The 16,946-nt window shown below is 43.9% G+C and overlaps 5 protein-coding genes across 5 annotated transcripts; 3 read left to right on the top strand and 2 right to left on the bottom strand.

Annotated features, from left to right (window-relative positions):
* Window positions 1–101: 101 nt before the first annotated feature.
* Bfra_008861 (uncharacterized protein) lies at window positions 102–1,848 on the top strand (the record flags this gene model as incomplete). Its single annotated transcript, XM_037339217.1, has 2 exons — window positions 102–708; window positions 758–1,848. 2 exons carry the CDS (start codon window positions 102–104, stop codon window positions 1,846–1,848), a joined length of 1,698 nt encoding a protein of 565 aa, XP_037190783.1.
* Window positions 1,849–6,304: 4,456 nt separating this feature from the next.
* Bfra_008860 (putative allergen asp f 4 protein) lies at window positions 6,305–7,376 on the top strand (the record flags this gene model as incomplete). Its single annotated transcript, XM_037339216.1, has 2 exons — window positions 6,305–6,405; window positions 6,461–7,376. The coding sequence occupies 2 exons, from the start codon at window positions 6,305–6,307 to the stop codon at window positions 7,374–7,376; spliced, it is 1,017 nt and encodes a 338-aa protein (XP_037190782.1).
* Window positions 7,377–9,246: 1,870 nt separating this feature from the next.
* Bfra_008859 (putative circularly permuted -beta-glucanase protein) lies at window positions 9,247–11,087 on the top strand (the record flags this gene model as incomplete). The annotated part of the gene is made up of 5 exons (XM_037339215.1): window positions 9,247–9,529; window positions 9,584–9,967; window positions 10,024–10,258; window positions 10,394–10,593; window positions 10,645–11,087. 5 exons carry the CDS (start codon window positions 9,247–9,249, stop codon window positions 11,085–11,087), a joined length of 1,545 nt encoding a protein of 514 aa, XP_037190781.1.
* Window positions 11,088–12,317: 1,230 nt separating this feature from the next.
* Bfra_008858 (putative zz type zinc finger domain-containing protein) lies at window positions 12,318–12,827 on the bottom strand (the record flags this gene model as incomplete). The annotated part of the gene is made up of 1 exon (XM_037339214.1): window positions 12,318–12,827. One exon carries the CDS (start codon window positions 12,825–12,827, stop codon window positions 12,318–12,320), a length of 510 nt encoding a protein of 169 aa, XP_037190780.1.
* Window positions 12,828–13,558: 731 nt separating this feature from the next.
* Bfra_008857 (uncharacterized protein) lies at window positions 13,559–16,142 on the bottom strand (the record flags this gene model as incomplete). Its single annotated transcript, XM_037339213.1, has 5 exons — window positions 13,559–14,202; window positions 14,284–15,101; window positions 15,156–15,256; window positions 15,318–15,739; window positions 15,794–16,142. 5 exons carry the CDS (start codon window positions 16,140–16,142, stop codon window positions 13,559–13,561), a joined length of 2,334 nt encoding a protein of 777 aa, XP_037190779.1.
* Between the last annotated feature and the right edge of the window lie 804 nt (window positions 16,143–16,946).

Below are 16,946 nucleotides of genomic sequence, written 5' to 3'. Positions count from 1 at the left end.
GAATAGATTAAACCTGCATCCTTTGATAGCTTAGAATTATTAATTGCCTACATCATATCCTACAACCTCTCTACAACGAACCTTTATCAAAGCCGCACGAGATGCAGTGTGATATATGTTTTCGAACAGGCGGACATAAATTGCCATTTCTTTGCCCCACGGATGCGCGCAACCAACTATACGAGCTTCGAGTACAAACCGCTGGCGTTCACCTGGAAAAGGATGCGATTGATCGAGAAATCAGCAGGCGTTACCCGCTACCCCTTTCCAAGGCGGGGAATAATAGTAATGAAGAATCTGCGGCTGTCACCCAGCCGAACTATGATGCGTTGATTACTGAGCGGGAAAGAAGTATAGACCGCACGAATCAAATTATTGCTCATGCAGACGAGTTGAAAGCAAACCTGGAGCGAGCAAAGGAGGAGCGCAACAAGAAGAAGATTGCCAATGACCGCAGGAAGGCGGAACTCACCTCGGCTTCAAAGGGAATAGAGGCTCGTAGGACTAAGCAAATAGAAGCAGTTGAGGGTTCCACTCAGCGGACGAAATACAGATGGAACCAGACATATGACTTTATCGGGGAGTCCAGGGCTTATCTTTGTTATGAATCTGCCAATTTGTATGGGCTTCAAAGATTTAAAGGAAGCAATGGAGGAGATGAATATAGAATAGCTGGCGTCAACATAGTAGACCTGAGGTTGATGAACAGTACGTCCTCTCTTTCGTATACAGAAACAATGCTAATCATGGTCTGCAGCGGCAAGCCCAGCCCAAATATCTACCTCCTTGTCTCACATCGCGCATGTCCTCATGCTAGCTACTTATTATCTTGCTATTCGTTTACCTGCAGAAATAACCCTTCCTCATCGCGATTATCCTCGTCCTACGATATTTTCTTTATCTTCCTCATACATGCATACCAATGTACCATTTCCTGGCGGAACCAGCTCATCAAGCAATAGTCCCTCCACCTCTCGCCATACCGAAAGTACTTATCAGCCTCGGCCAAGACCCCTATGGATTAACAAGCCTCTTCCCATATTAGTGAACGAGGATTCAGTAGCCCATAGTTCCTTCCTCGAAGGGGCGATTCTTCTCGCTTACAATGTTGCCTGGATGTGTAAAAGCCAAGGGGTTCCTGTAGGAGACAGTGATACCACAAGCTTTGAAGACATCTGTAACATAGGGAAGAACCTATGGAAACTGCTCATAGGCGACAAACCTCGTCTCCCGCCAAAACCACGCTCCGAATCTCCCAGCCCTGTTCCACCCAAAACCCTCGATTCCAAGGGCTACGTGGAAAGTGAAGACAAGAACACTCACAAACCTGGGCGCTCATCTATCGGATGGGCCAGTCATGGGTCTGCATTCTCATTCCTAGGGAGCGCAGAAGGTGCAGAGTTCATACGAGGTTTCAAGCTTCCACGTCCAAACCAAATGGCCGACATACTAAAGAATAAGCTCATGAGCGAAGTAGCAAATGCAGAATGGGAACTTTTGAGCCAAGATGCGTGGGCAATAGAAGACGAAATGCGTAGCGATGGAGTCGTGGTGGGTGCTAGAAACGAGGGGCACGCGACTCTCGATACCAGCAAGGAGAGGGATTATACGGCTGGAATGCAGAGTTTTATGAGTATGAGAACAGTGATGGATGCAGTTGAAATGGTTGGCGAGGGGACTGGTATCAATGCGGTTATTGCTGAGAGGCTTCCATTTGGTCTTGCGAATGTTACTGATAAGGACAGGAGAGAAAGAGAAAGGTATGTTAGAGCCAAAGCGGCTAAAGATAAAGACCAAGACAAGAAACCTGGAACGAGTGGGTGGACGAAATTGAAACCTAGGGGGTAGAGTAACATAAACTAGTCTATTGAATACCTCTTTGTATCTAATGCTTTTCACACAAATGAGACGAGGGTTCTTGGGTTGAATATTTGGGACGGAATAGGAATATGAAATGAGGTTATAGATACGGATATGGATATGGATATGAATCAGGAAGGGCTCAATCATGATGTATTTCTCCTTCATACGAGCAAAAACGAGCAGTAGAAAGCTGATTCAGATTAGCACATACATGTATAATGTAATTATATTGTAGAATTTCAACAGACAGTACTAGACTACATCAACAATGTACTGCATTAGATGAATTCAACCTACCAATCGAAACAACGGGATGGGATAAGTCTGTTCTATAGATCTCGATACTAGTTCTTCATACCTATATCATGTATGATAATTGAAATGACATATAACTGTACAGATGCCGTGTATCGTCGTTCATAGAAAACAAGGAATGATAGTCTCTAAACTCATCCCACTATATCCTATCCGTGTGATATTATCTCGATAGATCGTAGTAATCTCATCCGTCTGATCATCCCATACCGTTAAAGCTCGTCTCATGTCACCCCCTAACTAGCGAAAACTATACCGAGTTCAATGGATGCTCGAAATGTAGCTGTTTTATAATATATACAGATATGGACCTCTCTCTTATCGATGCTATCTCATTTCCTCCGAAGAACACATTCTCATCAAAAACGCAATCGTATATGGTAGAAGTATTCCATTCACCAGTACAATACATCTGTTTACGCATCTGCAACACTTATCTGCAACTTCTGTTATCCTCCCTCTCGAATAGGACTCGCTACATGGTCAAGAGAATACTGGCTCATGAGGCTCACCGGTCAACCATAGGTCTGGAGGAACATACAGAAATACCCTACCACCACAGCCTTCACAATCATGACCCTCACCACCAACCCCATAAAACCAACAGCCAACAAGCAAACACCTATAAATCTCAAGGCCATGCCCACCCAACCCCAAGCTCGATCAAAACCAGTTTTAACAACCACAGACACACACACACAAACTCACCGAGCGAACCCCCGATCCTAGAAACCCTCCATCCGTACTGCATACGTGATCGAAGCGCCGAGAAATCACCAACCCGTTCATTGCATTCACAAACACCGCAACCTTATTTTTCTACTCTACCCTTCAGAAGTTGAAATGTAAGTTGTAGTTGGGAGGGAATTAACCTTATGATTGCGTCACAGCCTTACGTTTACAAATTCGTAGTCCAGTTTGTTATTAGTTAGCTAGCTACGCCGGCTCACCGGTACTTGCTCGGTTTGTTATTGGATACTCGTAGTCGTGGTCATTATATCTCCGTATCAAACCCTCCGTAGTGTAAAGTCAACCTCTATCGTTTTTATTGGCTGTTGGCTGTTCGGCGTGAATTCGATGATTCGATGATTCGATCGATGATTCTCATGATTTTGATGGTCGACATTTACATCTGCATTGCCTGCCAGGCCTTCCTACCTTGGAAGCTATCGCTAACCATTTTCATATTTTACCACTGTAATGCATGTAGTGTTATCTACAGATAGATTACTCGTACAGCAAGATATACATCACACCGATCCAGTACATATTATGAAACTACACGAGAAATCCAACGGCCCAATCAGCAAAATACCGCTGCACCTACTCGTGCAAGTACATACTCGAGTAGACTCCAAACACAAACTCTCTCTCTCTCCAAGCCTTACATGACAGGTACCTACATCCGACAATCCTCCAGCACACCAATGTCAGTATCCATTATCCATCACCCATCCAACACCCCATCAACAACCCTCATCCCATCCCGCCAATAAACCAAACCTCTATTCAACGCTACCATACCATATCATTAACTAATCCCTCGTACCAATTACACACCGGACCTCCATTAAACATCAAACACGCCGTCGAAATGCCACTTCACATGTTTATTCTAGACCGTCTTTTTAGTATCTATGTATGTGTGTATGGATTTCTTCTACATGCTGCCGAATCTAGTTCTCTGTTATAAGATGGAGCCCAGGATTACAAAATAAAAATGGTTCTACGAATGAGAAGAAGAGCTCGATGCAAATTCTTTTTAGGCTACTCGGTCGAATAGACACGGTGTATTTAGCCAGTGTTCAGATAAGTATTTTAGATAAGTATACATTTAAAAATGCAGAATCTAGAATCTAGGTTCGATTGTAAAAACCCAGTCCAAGAATTTACTCCCTGACCCCCTCCCTACCTCTCTCTATGCAACCAAGAAGAAAAAAAGTAAGAGCAAAAAAACTTGTAAAAGAGACTTCTGAGTACCTACTTACGGCCCAAGGGAAAAAATTTGTTTACTACTTACTTCGTACTTGTTTACATATTTACATCCCGAACTCGTTTCGACTTGCTCTCTCGAGTCCCGTTTCAGGAGCTCCAGCACTTGGACCTACCGCCATCGTCCTAACATTCAGAACTAAGAGCTTCTGAAACCCCGGGAGCGACGGGATGGATATGGAATTGAAAAAGCATGAGAAAAATTGATAAAATTCTCCCCATTTCTCTTGAGAAACAGAGATACATCAAAACGCTGAAGAATATCACAGAAAATTATATATTTATTAATAGCGTCATTGAGAATCCGATCACCCAAAAATTTACACATTCTCCTATTCTAGAATCATCACAGCTCGATTCTGTAAAATCACTTGTACCAAAAGATCCCTATGTGAAGAAGATATTTTCGGTTCTCTGTCTTGTCGTAATCAATACACTGCGGGGTTGGCAGCTAGATCTGGAAGTTCGAGACAGTCAAATTTGAGATGATTTCCAGATTTGCAGAGACTGTAATAAGAAGTTCTGGGAGAAACGAAAGTGCTTGCGTTGCCTGTCCGTATCTTGGTACCTACCTACCTGGGAAGTATGGTATCGGCAAAAGCACGGTGCGTTGGCCGGTGGTTGACAATCGCTGAGAATGGGAGAACCACCGGATATGACTTTAGGGAGCAACCCCCGTCGGACGATAATGCTCAAGGAGGATTCCGTCTGATACCATTCGATGCCTGTAGAGATGACTGTCGATTATGCTGTGTAAGCATCGAAAATTCTGTGCCTCGAATCATTGCTGGATGCTGCTGCAGCTTTTTGAAACTCTCGGTGTATTATTGATGTAAAAGAGAAATTTCTGCGCTGAAAATTCCGTATGGATCATGATCTTTGGCCTTGTTTTTTTGGGTCCACGTTCTCCCATTCATCAGCGTGACGTCGCATTCGAGGCATTTCATTGTCATTCTGGAGCACAAAAAATCTCTTCTGCATAAAGATAGTATTATGGGCCATAATGCTTCATCCCTATAGGGCAAGAGATGATTCATTACCACATGCATAGTTATTGCATTACCACATGGTGATGATCACAGCCACCTGCACAAATTGTGATTTGGCAAAATGCTTTGATATGAACCTTGGAAAGTTTAAGATAGGAGTCTGGACTGTGGACAGTGGACACGCAAACCATCATTTCCTCAAAGATTCTAGTGTCCAAAACGAACGGGATCGAATGGGATTTAAAGATTGTTCTTCAATTAGGTTAGAACTTAGAATCCTCCCGGATTCATAGCATCCATTCTTAGCATGTACGGCCCTATCCAAAATCAGTCCTTGAAGCGTTACCGATGCCACAATACGTAGGTTGATTGCGCGCCGATTGGAATTTGGAAAACAACGGGAACACGTCTAATCTCTCAATAAATTTGCCGAAAAGAGAAGGTCTCCGTGATTCCAATCAATTAGATGAAACGATGCCTTCATGAAGCGATAAGTGTCATGTAAGCTATGGTTAATTGAGTTGATTTGGGACAGACCTCCTACCGTGCTTGACACTTTGATTGTTGATCTGTGAGAAAGAAACAAGTGTGGATGCAGTGGCATTTTACCCCTGGAATAGCGTATTCGAGAAATAGTGGAAACCTTATTCGTCTGACCAATTATTGGTCGTTTTCCCCTTTTCTTCGGAGTAGTCTCCCAGGAACGCGTTTTTAGTGGACCACTATCCCCCGGCGTTGCTTGGGTTCATCTCAATCGAACCCCCCTGCACCTCATGGCTTGAAGTAAAATCTAAATGTTCCAGGGCTTCCTCCAATGACTCGGCTGACCTAAATCGTGGCCGGGTTGCCAAAGAAGTCCCAACTGCCCACAGGCACCCCCAGGAAATGATCGTCCCAATTTAAGATGACCTTTATTAAATAACCAGCCTGCTCTTCTCGTATCTCTCCTTCTCTTCTTCACCGTATTCAAGAAACTCGCCGTTCTCTCGTTCATTCAGTTCGACACACTCCTTTGTCAATCCAACCAACTGAGCAATACATCGCTCGCACACTCTTTAACAACAACGGCCTCTTACGATCAACCTCATTAAATTAAAGCATTATACCCATCAGCGAATACTTGACAGTTATCATTATCTCCGAAAATGCGTTACTCAACCACCGCGATTGTTTTGGCTGCCATGTCCATTGGCGAAGCCGTAGCTGGACCTACTCACGTTCACCGACACAAACATGAGAAGAAGGCGTAAGAATATCGCTCTGATGAATGTTAAGAGTGATCGCTAATCAGATGACAATAGTGCTGTCGTTGAAGATTGGACGGCATTGGACTGGGCCGACATGGGCATCAACTGGTCATCCGCTTATGCAGCAGGTCAAGCCTCCAAGACTTCCGCCGCTGCTTCTGCGTCTACCGATTCTAGCTCGGCTGCCGCCGTTGTCGACAACCTCGCAGATAACAAGATTGCCGCATACACCACTTCTGCATCAGTAGCTGCCAGTACCACCGCCGCTAGCTCATCTAAAACAAGCTCTGCCAAGTCTACCGCTACCTCCTCTTCCTCTTCCTCTCTCCTCGACGATATCGAGGAATTGTTCGACGAGTTGGTTGGTGCTTCCAACGGCCGAACATCTTTCGGTACCGTCGTAGCCGCCGCTGGAGGAACTACCGATAACTACTACGGAAACTACGGTAGTCCATATGGATCCAACGTCATCAAGGCCGACTCCTCAGCAAGTTACTCCTACACTGTTAACTTCGTCAACACCCAATCCAAGAAAATCACTGTCAACATCTGGAACAAAGTTGGTCCTGACATGCAACCACTTTCCGGATCTGCACTTGCACCAAAGAACACCACACTCACCATCACTATCCCATCTGGTGGTTCCCAAAAAGTTGCCTTCGATGAGGACTCTCAAGTCGCTTGGGCCCAGGCCTGTAGCTCAACTGCAGCTTCAGGAGCCTTTGACACCACCTGGGGTGAGGCTCAATTTCTCAAGACTGGTTCCGGATATGATATGTCCGCCATCATGAACTCTGCTGGCAACAATTATAACATGACCATCACCAGTGAGGAAGCACCAGCTTGCACCAGTGACCCAACCCAAAACTACTGGTTGACTGCTACTGAGCCAATCGGTGACAGCGACGGCAGTTGTTACATTTCACAAAGCACTGCTACTTTGACAGTCGTCATGGCCGGAACTATGTAAAGTGGAGGAGGACTGGGCGTCAACTCTTGCGAAGAAAAAAAAAACTCAACCTCGATATATAGTGTAATTTGGAAAGGCGAATTTTGTTCAAACCAACTTCTGTAGGATGACCTATTGGTGAAGCACAAGTGACTTCGCAAGACTCGGATTGGTGCAAAGGCTTGAATCAAAGTAGTAGTTACTATAATGAAAAGGTTATTAGATATATCTTCACAGGATGGAGTAAGGAGACAGGATACCATTGGACACTTTGCATTTACCAACTTATATATAATGTATGCATTTTTTGAAATTATCAGTAATTCGATTCCCAACTTTTTTGTTTAATATTAATCTGCCAAAAATGTCCACGAGGTTTATTATTGTGTAAGTGAAGATCATGTGTCTGTTGTGTTTCTCAGGTCAGTATCTTTATTTTTTGTAGAGCAAGAGAAGTCGGGGTACTCGAGCCTGAGATGATAATAACTGAGCAAGTCAATTTCCAAAGTAGAATCTCCACGACGCTCCTAGTAATCACCGCACCGTGAAATCTGATAAGTGATGCGGGATAGAATCAAGACAGACATCCAAGTACTGATCTTCGAATGTGAGAAATTCCTGATTCATAGATCAGAGCGTTATATCGGAAGTGTGGTAGTCATCAAAGTTGGATGAGTGTAGATGAGCAGAAGAGTACAAACGATGAGTGATAAATAGACAAGTGATAAATATTATCATATATAAGTAGTTCCAAATTCTAGCAAGCCAACCATTCATCGTGTTATACATACCAGGTAGGCAGGTGCCCAAATTACCTAGTAGGTGAGTACAAACAGTTTGATGTTCTATATGACCGTTGATGTATCGATTTCCTGTGATATCATTGGCTGTTTTTAACTTTCGGTTATGCATATGCAGGTACGAACGGCTTTGAGTTACCATGGCGGCTAATTTTGACAGTTTGATGTGATATCAACCACTTGTGACAGCAACAGAAAGAAGCAACAGCCGCAAGGCCATACGAGGGTGAGAACATGTAGCAAGGTTGCTGATGTGATGGTGACGATTAAATTTGGGGGTTTTTAGAGTTTTTTTTTTTCAAACCTCTCTATCAGCCTTACCCAACCATATACGATTGTGACTACACCTCAGCCCTCTTTTCTTCCTTCCTTTTTAAAAGAGTTAATTCTTCCTACAGATGACCACTAGCTAGGTCGGCAGTTCGTACTCTATTATTCCTTCCTCTCTTTATCATAACACAAACTACCGTCAAATAGAATCGTCTTGTCCACTTCACGATCCTTCTACTTCGCTGTTTGTTTCCTTTTTCATCTTATCAATTTCTTCAACTGAGTCTCTCTCTCTCTCTCTCTCTCTCTCTCTCTCAAATCTAACCTAAGGTACCTCAATTCACGACTATTCATTCAGACGCAGACTTCACTCCAGATTCTCACTTCATTCTCACTTCAATCTGACTTCAGCCACAATTTACCTTCATTTCGCTTTCAACCTCTTCTGGTTCACCTACATATTAACTACAGTCGCTCTTTTTTGGTACCTTTCTTCTTACGACTTACATGATTATTTGTCTGCAGCGATTCATATTATCCATTCCCAACATTCATTCACTCATCCACTGATTCATTCTATTTCACCATTCACGAACGTTACGATCCAATCAAGAGGGATAAATTACAGTCATACCAAGAAACTCACATCGCACAATCTCCTCAATAACATATCTTTACGTCGTCGCAAACTTCTCAGCCCTCTTCATGACACAAACTGCAATACCTTAACCCAGATACTACCTCTCAGATAAAGACTCAAATCTGTCTCACGACCCGCAAGAATTACTTACTATCCGTTTCTCTTATGCGAAGGACAACAAATGAACCTTATATTTTACTTCCCAAGATCAATCATGCGCAGTAACATTTTGGCCACGGTCTACATTTTATCTTTAGCAGTATCCATTGTCAGTGGCTGCTCCGAGGTCTCTGGAAATTGGTTCTGTAATCCCGTGGATGCTATCTTGTACAGCAATGTCGGCGCACCAGGAACTTACAATCAAGTTACCGATATGTCCGCGGATGGAATTTGTTCTTCTACACCCAAGTCGTTTTCTGGCCCGCTTTCTCCATTAGACGAAGAAGTCTCATTTCACTTTCGGGGTAATTGCAAATAACCACAGTCTAGCTCTCAATGCAATCTAACAATGCTTTCAGGGCCTCTTCAGTTGAAGCAGTTCGCAGCATACACACCGGGCACTACTGCTAGCAAGAAGAAACGTGAGGGATCAACCGCTAGACGCCGTCGCCATCTTCAGCATATTGATAAACATGCTAGGGGGGTCAATCAGAAGCGTGATAAAATTCATGCTACTATTGATGGACAACTTGTCTCATGGGATGATAATTATCCCACCCCAGACCTTGATGCTTTTAATGGTGGTGCGAAGACGGTTACTGCTACAATAAATGGTGAAATACAAACATGGATCAACAATTGGTTTGGATCAAGTACCACGACAATGGCATCCCAAACTTCTACTACCGTACCTCAAAGTGTATCTCAAGGCGCAGCTACAAGCGAAGAGGCCCAGGAGACTTGTACGAAATTGATTTCCCCTCGTCGAATTGATGGTGTGGCTGACATTCATACTTAGCTACCTCGATCATACCATCTACCAGCATAGCGTTGTCTCAGTCCCAGGCATCCACACATGCATCTGCTTCTCAACCCCAAGCATCTTCAACTACATCTGCCTCGGAGTCTCAAGTATCTGCAAGCACAACCAGCTCAGCCACAGCCACAGCTATAGCATCTGGATCCTATAGCAGAATAGGTTATTATAATTCTGCAGAGCAGACTCTTGATAATCTAGTATTTCTTGGAAACTAGTAAGTATGGTCATTTTCCCCAGCTGTACAATGTGCACTTCTACAGTACAACAAGTGGACAATTCTCTTTTGATGTTTTCTCGCTTCGCGTATCAATACCTAGGATCATTGACTAACTAAGCCTTTCTTCGTTAGTGGTGGTCAAGGCTCAGGCGTATTTGATGAAGCTTATGGTGCTTCACTTTCTTTCGTGAATAGCAGTGGCACGGGCGGTGCATCATCACCTCAAGTTCTCGCTGATGCCACCTTGCCATCAAATGAAGAGATCGTCGTGATGCTTGACGAAGAATGCAACAACGATTGCGGCTATGTGCGACCTGGATCCGTTGCTTACCGTGAGTTACTGTGTTATATATGAGGGTTATTCGTCACTGACACACCCGTAGATGGCTTCAATGGAGCGAACAAAGTGTTCCTCTTAGAGTTTAGCATGCCGATAGATGGAAGAACTGGATTCAATGGCGACATGCCTTCGGTTTGGATTCTTAACGCTCAGATTCCTCGAACAATTCAATATGGGAATCCAAGTTGTTCATGTTGGGAGTCTGGTTGCGGTGAGTTTGATATTGCAGAAGCACTGAATAGTGGTTCGACATTCCTGAAGTCCACACTTCACACGAACAAACCGGGAGGAGATTCGGACTATTTTGTTCGGCCGACTTCCAGCACAATGAAACTTGCCGTCGTATTCAGTTCTGCCACTTCAAGTATACAAATACAGGTTCTTCCGACGAGCTACGAATTTCCAACAAGTCTGACAACAGACGAAATTCAAAGCATCTGTGGCACAAGTAGTGGAGGTCAACTCTCTGAATTTGCCATCTCCTAATCTTAAACTAGATCTGGAATTTTCGATTGGTTACGAGGAAAATTCTGCGGAGGAAACGAAAAAAAAGTCTTTAAACCGGTGTTAGGAAGCAGGCGATAATTCTGTTCATAAAATACCCTTCCATTCTTGTGTATGTTGACGCACCAATGAGAACCTTTGACATCAGTAGGATAGTTCTATTGCATGATGTCTTTCCAGTAACACTGGCGTATGTGTCATGATAAAAATAACCTTTTCTCAGACGATTGCAAAATTCCTGTGATAAATGTAGTATCTGAAGCGATACCTTGACTAAATTGTGATGTAAGATATAAGCTTGAGTCACACATACCTACTTCTTTGTCTTTACTTATTTAACATCAATTGACTAGATGGTTCAGGTAAATAGTATAGTTTAACTAGGAGAGTTTAACTATAAGACTTCAAGTCAACGTCTATATCATCTAAATTAGATGATGATTTTCATTAAGAGCTTATTAGGATTTAGATTCTATTTTTAACTATAATATTCTAGTCATTTTTAACAAAACCACTAAATGTAGAAGTTATACGTCAATTTATTATAGGATAGAAAAAAACATGGCGAACTAAACTCTTGTTTTATAGTGGTAGTACTTAACCTAATGAAAAGTGTTTATTCAAAATCAGGAAAGTAATCGAGTAGGGAAAAGAAATCGCAGAGAAGTGTACAATGCGATTGCGTAAGAGATAGAGAACGAGACTGAGAAATGGTTACGACATTCTCCTTGCAAGATCTTCGCCGAATATAATATTCCCTTCCGAGTCACCAAAAGTAAGTCTTGCGCCGCGTACTTCGGACCAACATCATATCTCGTGGACCATCACTCAAAACAACCCAGATAACTTTTCTCATGAATTCCCATTCCGCCTTTCAATATCCCATGTACATGGATTCAAGTAGACCTAGAGCCTTGATATCATATCCTACCGTATTTCACTACGTCCTCTTATAATACCACTCCATATCCTACTTCGTGCCATCTCGAGACTCAATTCTTTCACCTCAGAACTTTATCGTTTTCTATATTTTCAATGCCAGCGGTGCAACCTCTTCATTCCCACAATGACTAGCCTCTTCAAGCCTATCTCTCCAAAATATCCACCTCGCTACACTAAATCCCGAATTCGGCATAATCCGTGCCTTTTGAGCCAATTCCCCCGTTTCTGAAACCCCGGATTCAAAATCCTGATTTTGAATGCAGAGGCAAGTCAGGCGATGAATGCACTTAGATCGTGGCGCTGAAAGGTAGGGACACTTGGGGAGAGAGTCCATGCTGCTTGGATTTCTTCGACGAGGAATGGAAGATCGCTCCAGATGTTTCCATCAGATGTAGATGCTCTTTCCATCTCGATCTCATGAGCATCTTTCCTCTCCTCTCCCTTTGCATCTCCACTCCTCCGAGAAAGAACACCCACTTCCCTCGTATGCAGCACTTGACTCACCAATCTATCTTGCGCAGGGTGTTCCGCAGCTGTGAGTTTAGCGCCTTGGACGCACAGATACCATGGCTCGCGGAGATCGTACTCGTGAAGCTCGATAGGATGTGTACGTCTCGTTTGTGTGTAGCGGCTTGCTATGTTTCGAGTGAGGAGCCGGGCTTGCTGCCAGAATGGAGTGGAGTCGTTGGAGTCTGTTTGCGCCAGCTCGGCGTCTACTGCGTTCTTGTGTAATGTGTGGAATTCGGAGCGGCTTTTGAGTTGGTCGTTTAAGGATGCCATGCTGAGGGGGGTTGATCGGATGGGTTTGGTGGAGTGGAGATTGTTGATTGGGAATAGATGTTGAAGGGCTCAAGATTGAAGGGGGGTCATTGTTGGGTTGGTTAGCATGCTTCGGTTAGCATGATCAATTATTCGGGTTGTTGTGAGTTCATTGGGTGCCTGACAATGATTCTGTGACGTCATAGCTATCTACCTGCATTCTGTCTAGCCGTTAGAAGGAGTGCACTGATTACTCACAGCTGTAAAACTCTGGCTCAATAGAGTTCGTGAATCGCTATATGAAAACCTGGAGTTCATACCTAGAACGGTGCAGCGGCAGTTTATAAAACTTGATGAAGGATGTTGTAAAGTTTTAGGATGGGATGAGATTGGATCTTTTTCACTCTTGCATTTGGGTTCAAGTAGTAGACTAGGTAGACTAGGTAGACTAGACATGATTAGATTGATGAGATGTTATTGAGAGTTTATGTAATTTATTTCTTGAGTATATACAATATTCCAGGAAGAACGGTATTTTCTCTCTGCCGTCTTCTCTATATTTTGTTCGTTCGTGAATTTCTGATTCGTGAAGTGGTCTAGAGTTTAGACTCCAGAGTCTGAATTCCAGATCCTGATTATCTAATTAATTTCTACTGGGGGAATTCTAATTCCAAATGCATCTACTGCATTTTACATCATATCATATACAGTCCATCCATCCAACCCCCTCCTGATAAAAAGCGAAAGAAACATTAAACCATAACACCATAATCCCTTCCCTTCACCAACGGCTCCACCTCGCTCTCAAGCCCAAAGCCCGCTCTCCTAATATCCACCATCGGAATGCTATTTCCCACCCCTGGATTTCCATTCGGATTCTTCAGCTCGCCATAACGAATGCGCAACTCCTTGAGAGGTTTCGATAGTGATTCTGTGTTTCCCAGACAGGCCGCTTGGGTAAGAGTTCGAAGCTGCGATGGGATAGCCATGCTGGAGATTCTGCTTGATAATCCGGGTGTCGGGGCTGGTGCGGAGAGGGATGAAGTGGTGCAGAGAAGTTGTGTGAAGTTTGCGTCTTGGGCTGCGACGCCGTTTTGAACGAGGGCCCAGAGACCGAGAATGAGGAATGGGATGGAGAGAAGAAGGGAGAGGAAGTAAGGGAGGAGGAGATTGAGGGGTTGCGAGAAGGAATAGATGTTGTGGAGAATGAGCATGCTGGTGTTGGTGGGGGTGGACCAGAGGGAGTAAGAGAGGGAGGCGCTGAGGGTGATGTTTTGAAGGAGAGCGTTGAGTGCGTTTTGTGTGATGACGAAGGAGGGGTTTGCGGAGGAGTTGGTCGTGTAGTGTGTAAAAGCTGTATTTAGAGGAGTGCGAGAGATGATTGTGCCGTTGAGAGCTGGGGAGGCATTGGTCAGTGTTGAAGTTTGGGGTTGGGATCAGGAGAGGATAAGGATTAATCATTGGGCTGAAAACATACCTCCAGAACTCCAATCATCAGCATTCCCAAAACCTGGCGAATCTTCCCCCCATCCCGTGGCATCAATAGCATCTACCGCCCTTTCCTCATTAGTATCTAGGAGAACAGCCGGCAACGCTGTAAATTCCCCAGCGAGGTAGTAAAACATAGTGTCCAAAATTGTCATCATATTCAAATCGCGATAATAGGCCAGAGCTTCAGCGCTCCAATTTGCTGGGTTGCTGCCAAAGTCGTATCCGCTAACAATTCCAGAGACGTTGGTGAAGCCGGGCACGATGACGGAATTGTCATGGGTGTGCAGTACGAGATTTGTTAGCGGCGAAATAAAGGTGGTGGTGACGTTGCGTGTGAGAATATTGGAGATGTAGGTGTTGTTTACGGTGTAGAGTGCGCGGCCAGGGGTACAGTAAAGATTGTCTTGTATCATGGATGTGTTTAAGGTCGAGGTTTCATTGATGAAATTAGCATCAACGGTGTTTACTTCTGTATCTAACAGGGATAATGTGCTGCTTTGCCAATGTGCATTCGTATAGGTTCCGTTGTAAAGTACTTGTCGAAGTGCAGACGTAGCAAGTGTGAGATCAGACCAGTTTCCTGAGTAGATCGTAAATTCTGGAAATAAGGTCGTCGAATTGGCAGTGATACTAGATGTGATATTGGTGCTGGATGAGTTGCAGTCGAGCGTTGGGCCCTCAAATTCTATCACAAAGGAACAGTTAACGCCACAGGGTGAAGGTTGATCGAATGCTTGTCCTGTGATCATTGTTTGGAAAGCGAGGCGAGGAAGCAAATTGGAGTGTTTTCCTGTCAATAGACCGCTAGAAAGCACTTTTAGAGATTGATTACTAAAGCAGAGTTCGAGAATGTCTTACCTAGAAGTAAATCCAGATACAGATCCATCCGCACTCTCAGATATCGGTGATAACACAGCCAAAGCATATTGGTTAGCGGCTAAGCCAGAACCATTCCCCATCTATTAGATCGTGATTAGCCGAAGATTTTCAATGGGTATTCGGGTCTCGTCGAAAACTCACAAACGATGCATTGAATGTTGGTACCACTACCGAATTATACGATGTCCTTTGCACTGTAACAACATTGATAGCACCAGGGGGGAAACTGACTGCGACCGTCATACTAGCCATCATTATAGACAACACAGACAGAACAGGAGCAGCACGAATAGCAGCCCCTGTACATATCTGAAAAGGGTTGGACTTTAGTCCGAAAAGAGTATCGATCGTGGAGATCTTCATGCTTTGAACGCGCAGAAGACGCCATAGATACTGAACAAAAGATGTGGCTAAGGCCGTCTTGAGAAAAAATGAGAAAGCATTGGCTAGAATGTTAGACGCCGTGGAGATATACGTCTGAGGAGCAACTCTGTCTTCTCCGTCGGCTGCTTTACCTGAGATGTAGATGAATAAAAACAAGTGAAGGAGGGCGGTTGCGAGAGCTACAGATGAGAATGGTCAGAATACGAAACATCTGATTCTACAGAGAAGCATACCGAGTAGATAACACGATATGATTATCGTTGGCGTCTCCCATCCAATTCCCCATTTCGAAAGAACGGAATTTGGAGTTTTAGGTGGTATTGTTTGGTTTTGAGAGCTAGGGAGGCTGGAATGTGAGGAACTATTTGATGAAATGGGAGAGATTGTCGGGCTAGTGCTCCTAGAGGGTGTACCGACTTGCGGACTGGAAGATGGCGTTGCTGTCGGAGAAGATGGGGCTCCTAATACGGGGGAGTTGGTATTTGAATAAACACTGGTTGGTGTACCAGCTCTACCTGACTGTTGAACCCATGGTGCCGTTGGTAAATTAGGAGATCCAGGAAGAGCATTTCCAGTTGTCATAATTGCTTTAGTCCCCCTACGATTTGAGTAGTTTATTTCGCTTATAGAAACCGAGTTGCAGGTAGCTCTCTATAAAATGTCTGCCGACGATAATATTATAGAATGAAAGTAAGCTATAGGATAGGAAAAGCTTTGTGCGACGAACACGGGAACAACTTCTTTTATGAAGCTCTTCCTCGTCGAATCGACCCCAAGACTCAATAGGAAACTTGCACCATCATCACATAAACGCATGGTTGTTAGACGCGGACCCGCGAAAATACAGGGTAGTGTTTGAGTTCGCAGTGTGTATATCCAATAGATTTTGACAATCTTTGGCCCCCTTACAGCGTTCATCGCTAGGGGCGACAGGACCCTCAATCCGGGCATATCTATAATTATTGTGCTTGTACTCAACTTTAATCGCACCATGAGACACACTGCTGGCCAAAGAATTATTGAAGATGGTGGGGAAGAAATCCGACAGTTTGGTTCTGAAAAATTCGATGCTTGAATGTTACTACATGGACGAGTTCATTGGTGCATTTTAAGCGCTTGCTACCCTAACGTACTGCCCCAGATTGGTGATAATGCTGATGCTCTTACATTAGGAACACAAGCACTTGCTTCTAAAAAGGTAAGGCGGATTCTAAGGCAAGTCCGATGTATCTGAGTGATTAAATAAGATACTGTACACACGAGGAATCACAAGAAATCAATGAGGTAGGTTTGCAAGAATAGCGTCGTTGGTCCATCGCATGGTTAGCTTTGGCACCAACGGAGTAACACAATTGACAAGCAGCTGTCAATGGAATTTGGAGAAAG

The sequence above is a fragment of the Botrytis fragariae genome, assembly GCF_013461495.1.
Source record: "Botrytis fragariae strain BVB16 chromosome Unknown tig00000101, whole genome shotgun sequence".
Lineage (NCBI taxonomy): Eukaryota > Fungi > Ascomycota > Leotiomycetes > Helotiales > Sclerotiniaceae > Botrytis > Botrytis fragariae.
Note: the sequence above shows the minus strand (reverse complement) of the source record. Positions and strands in the feature narration are given on the sequence as shown.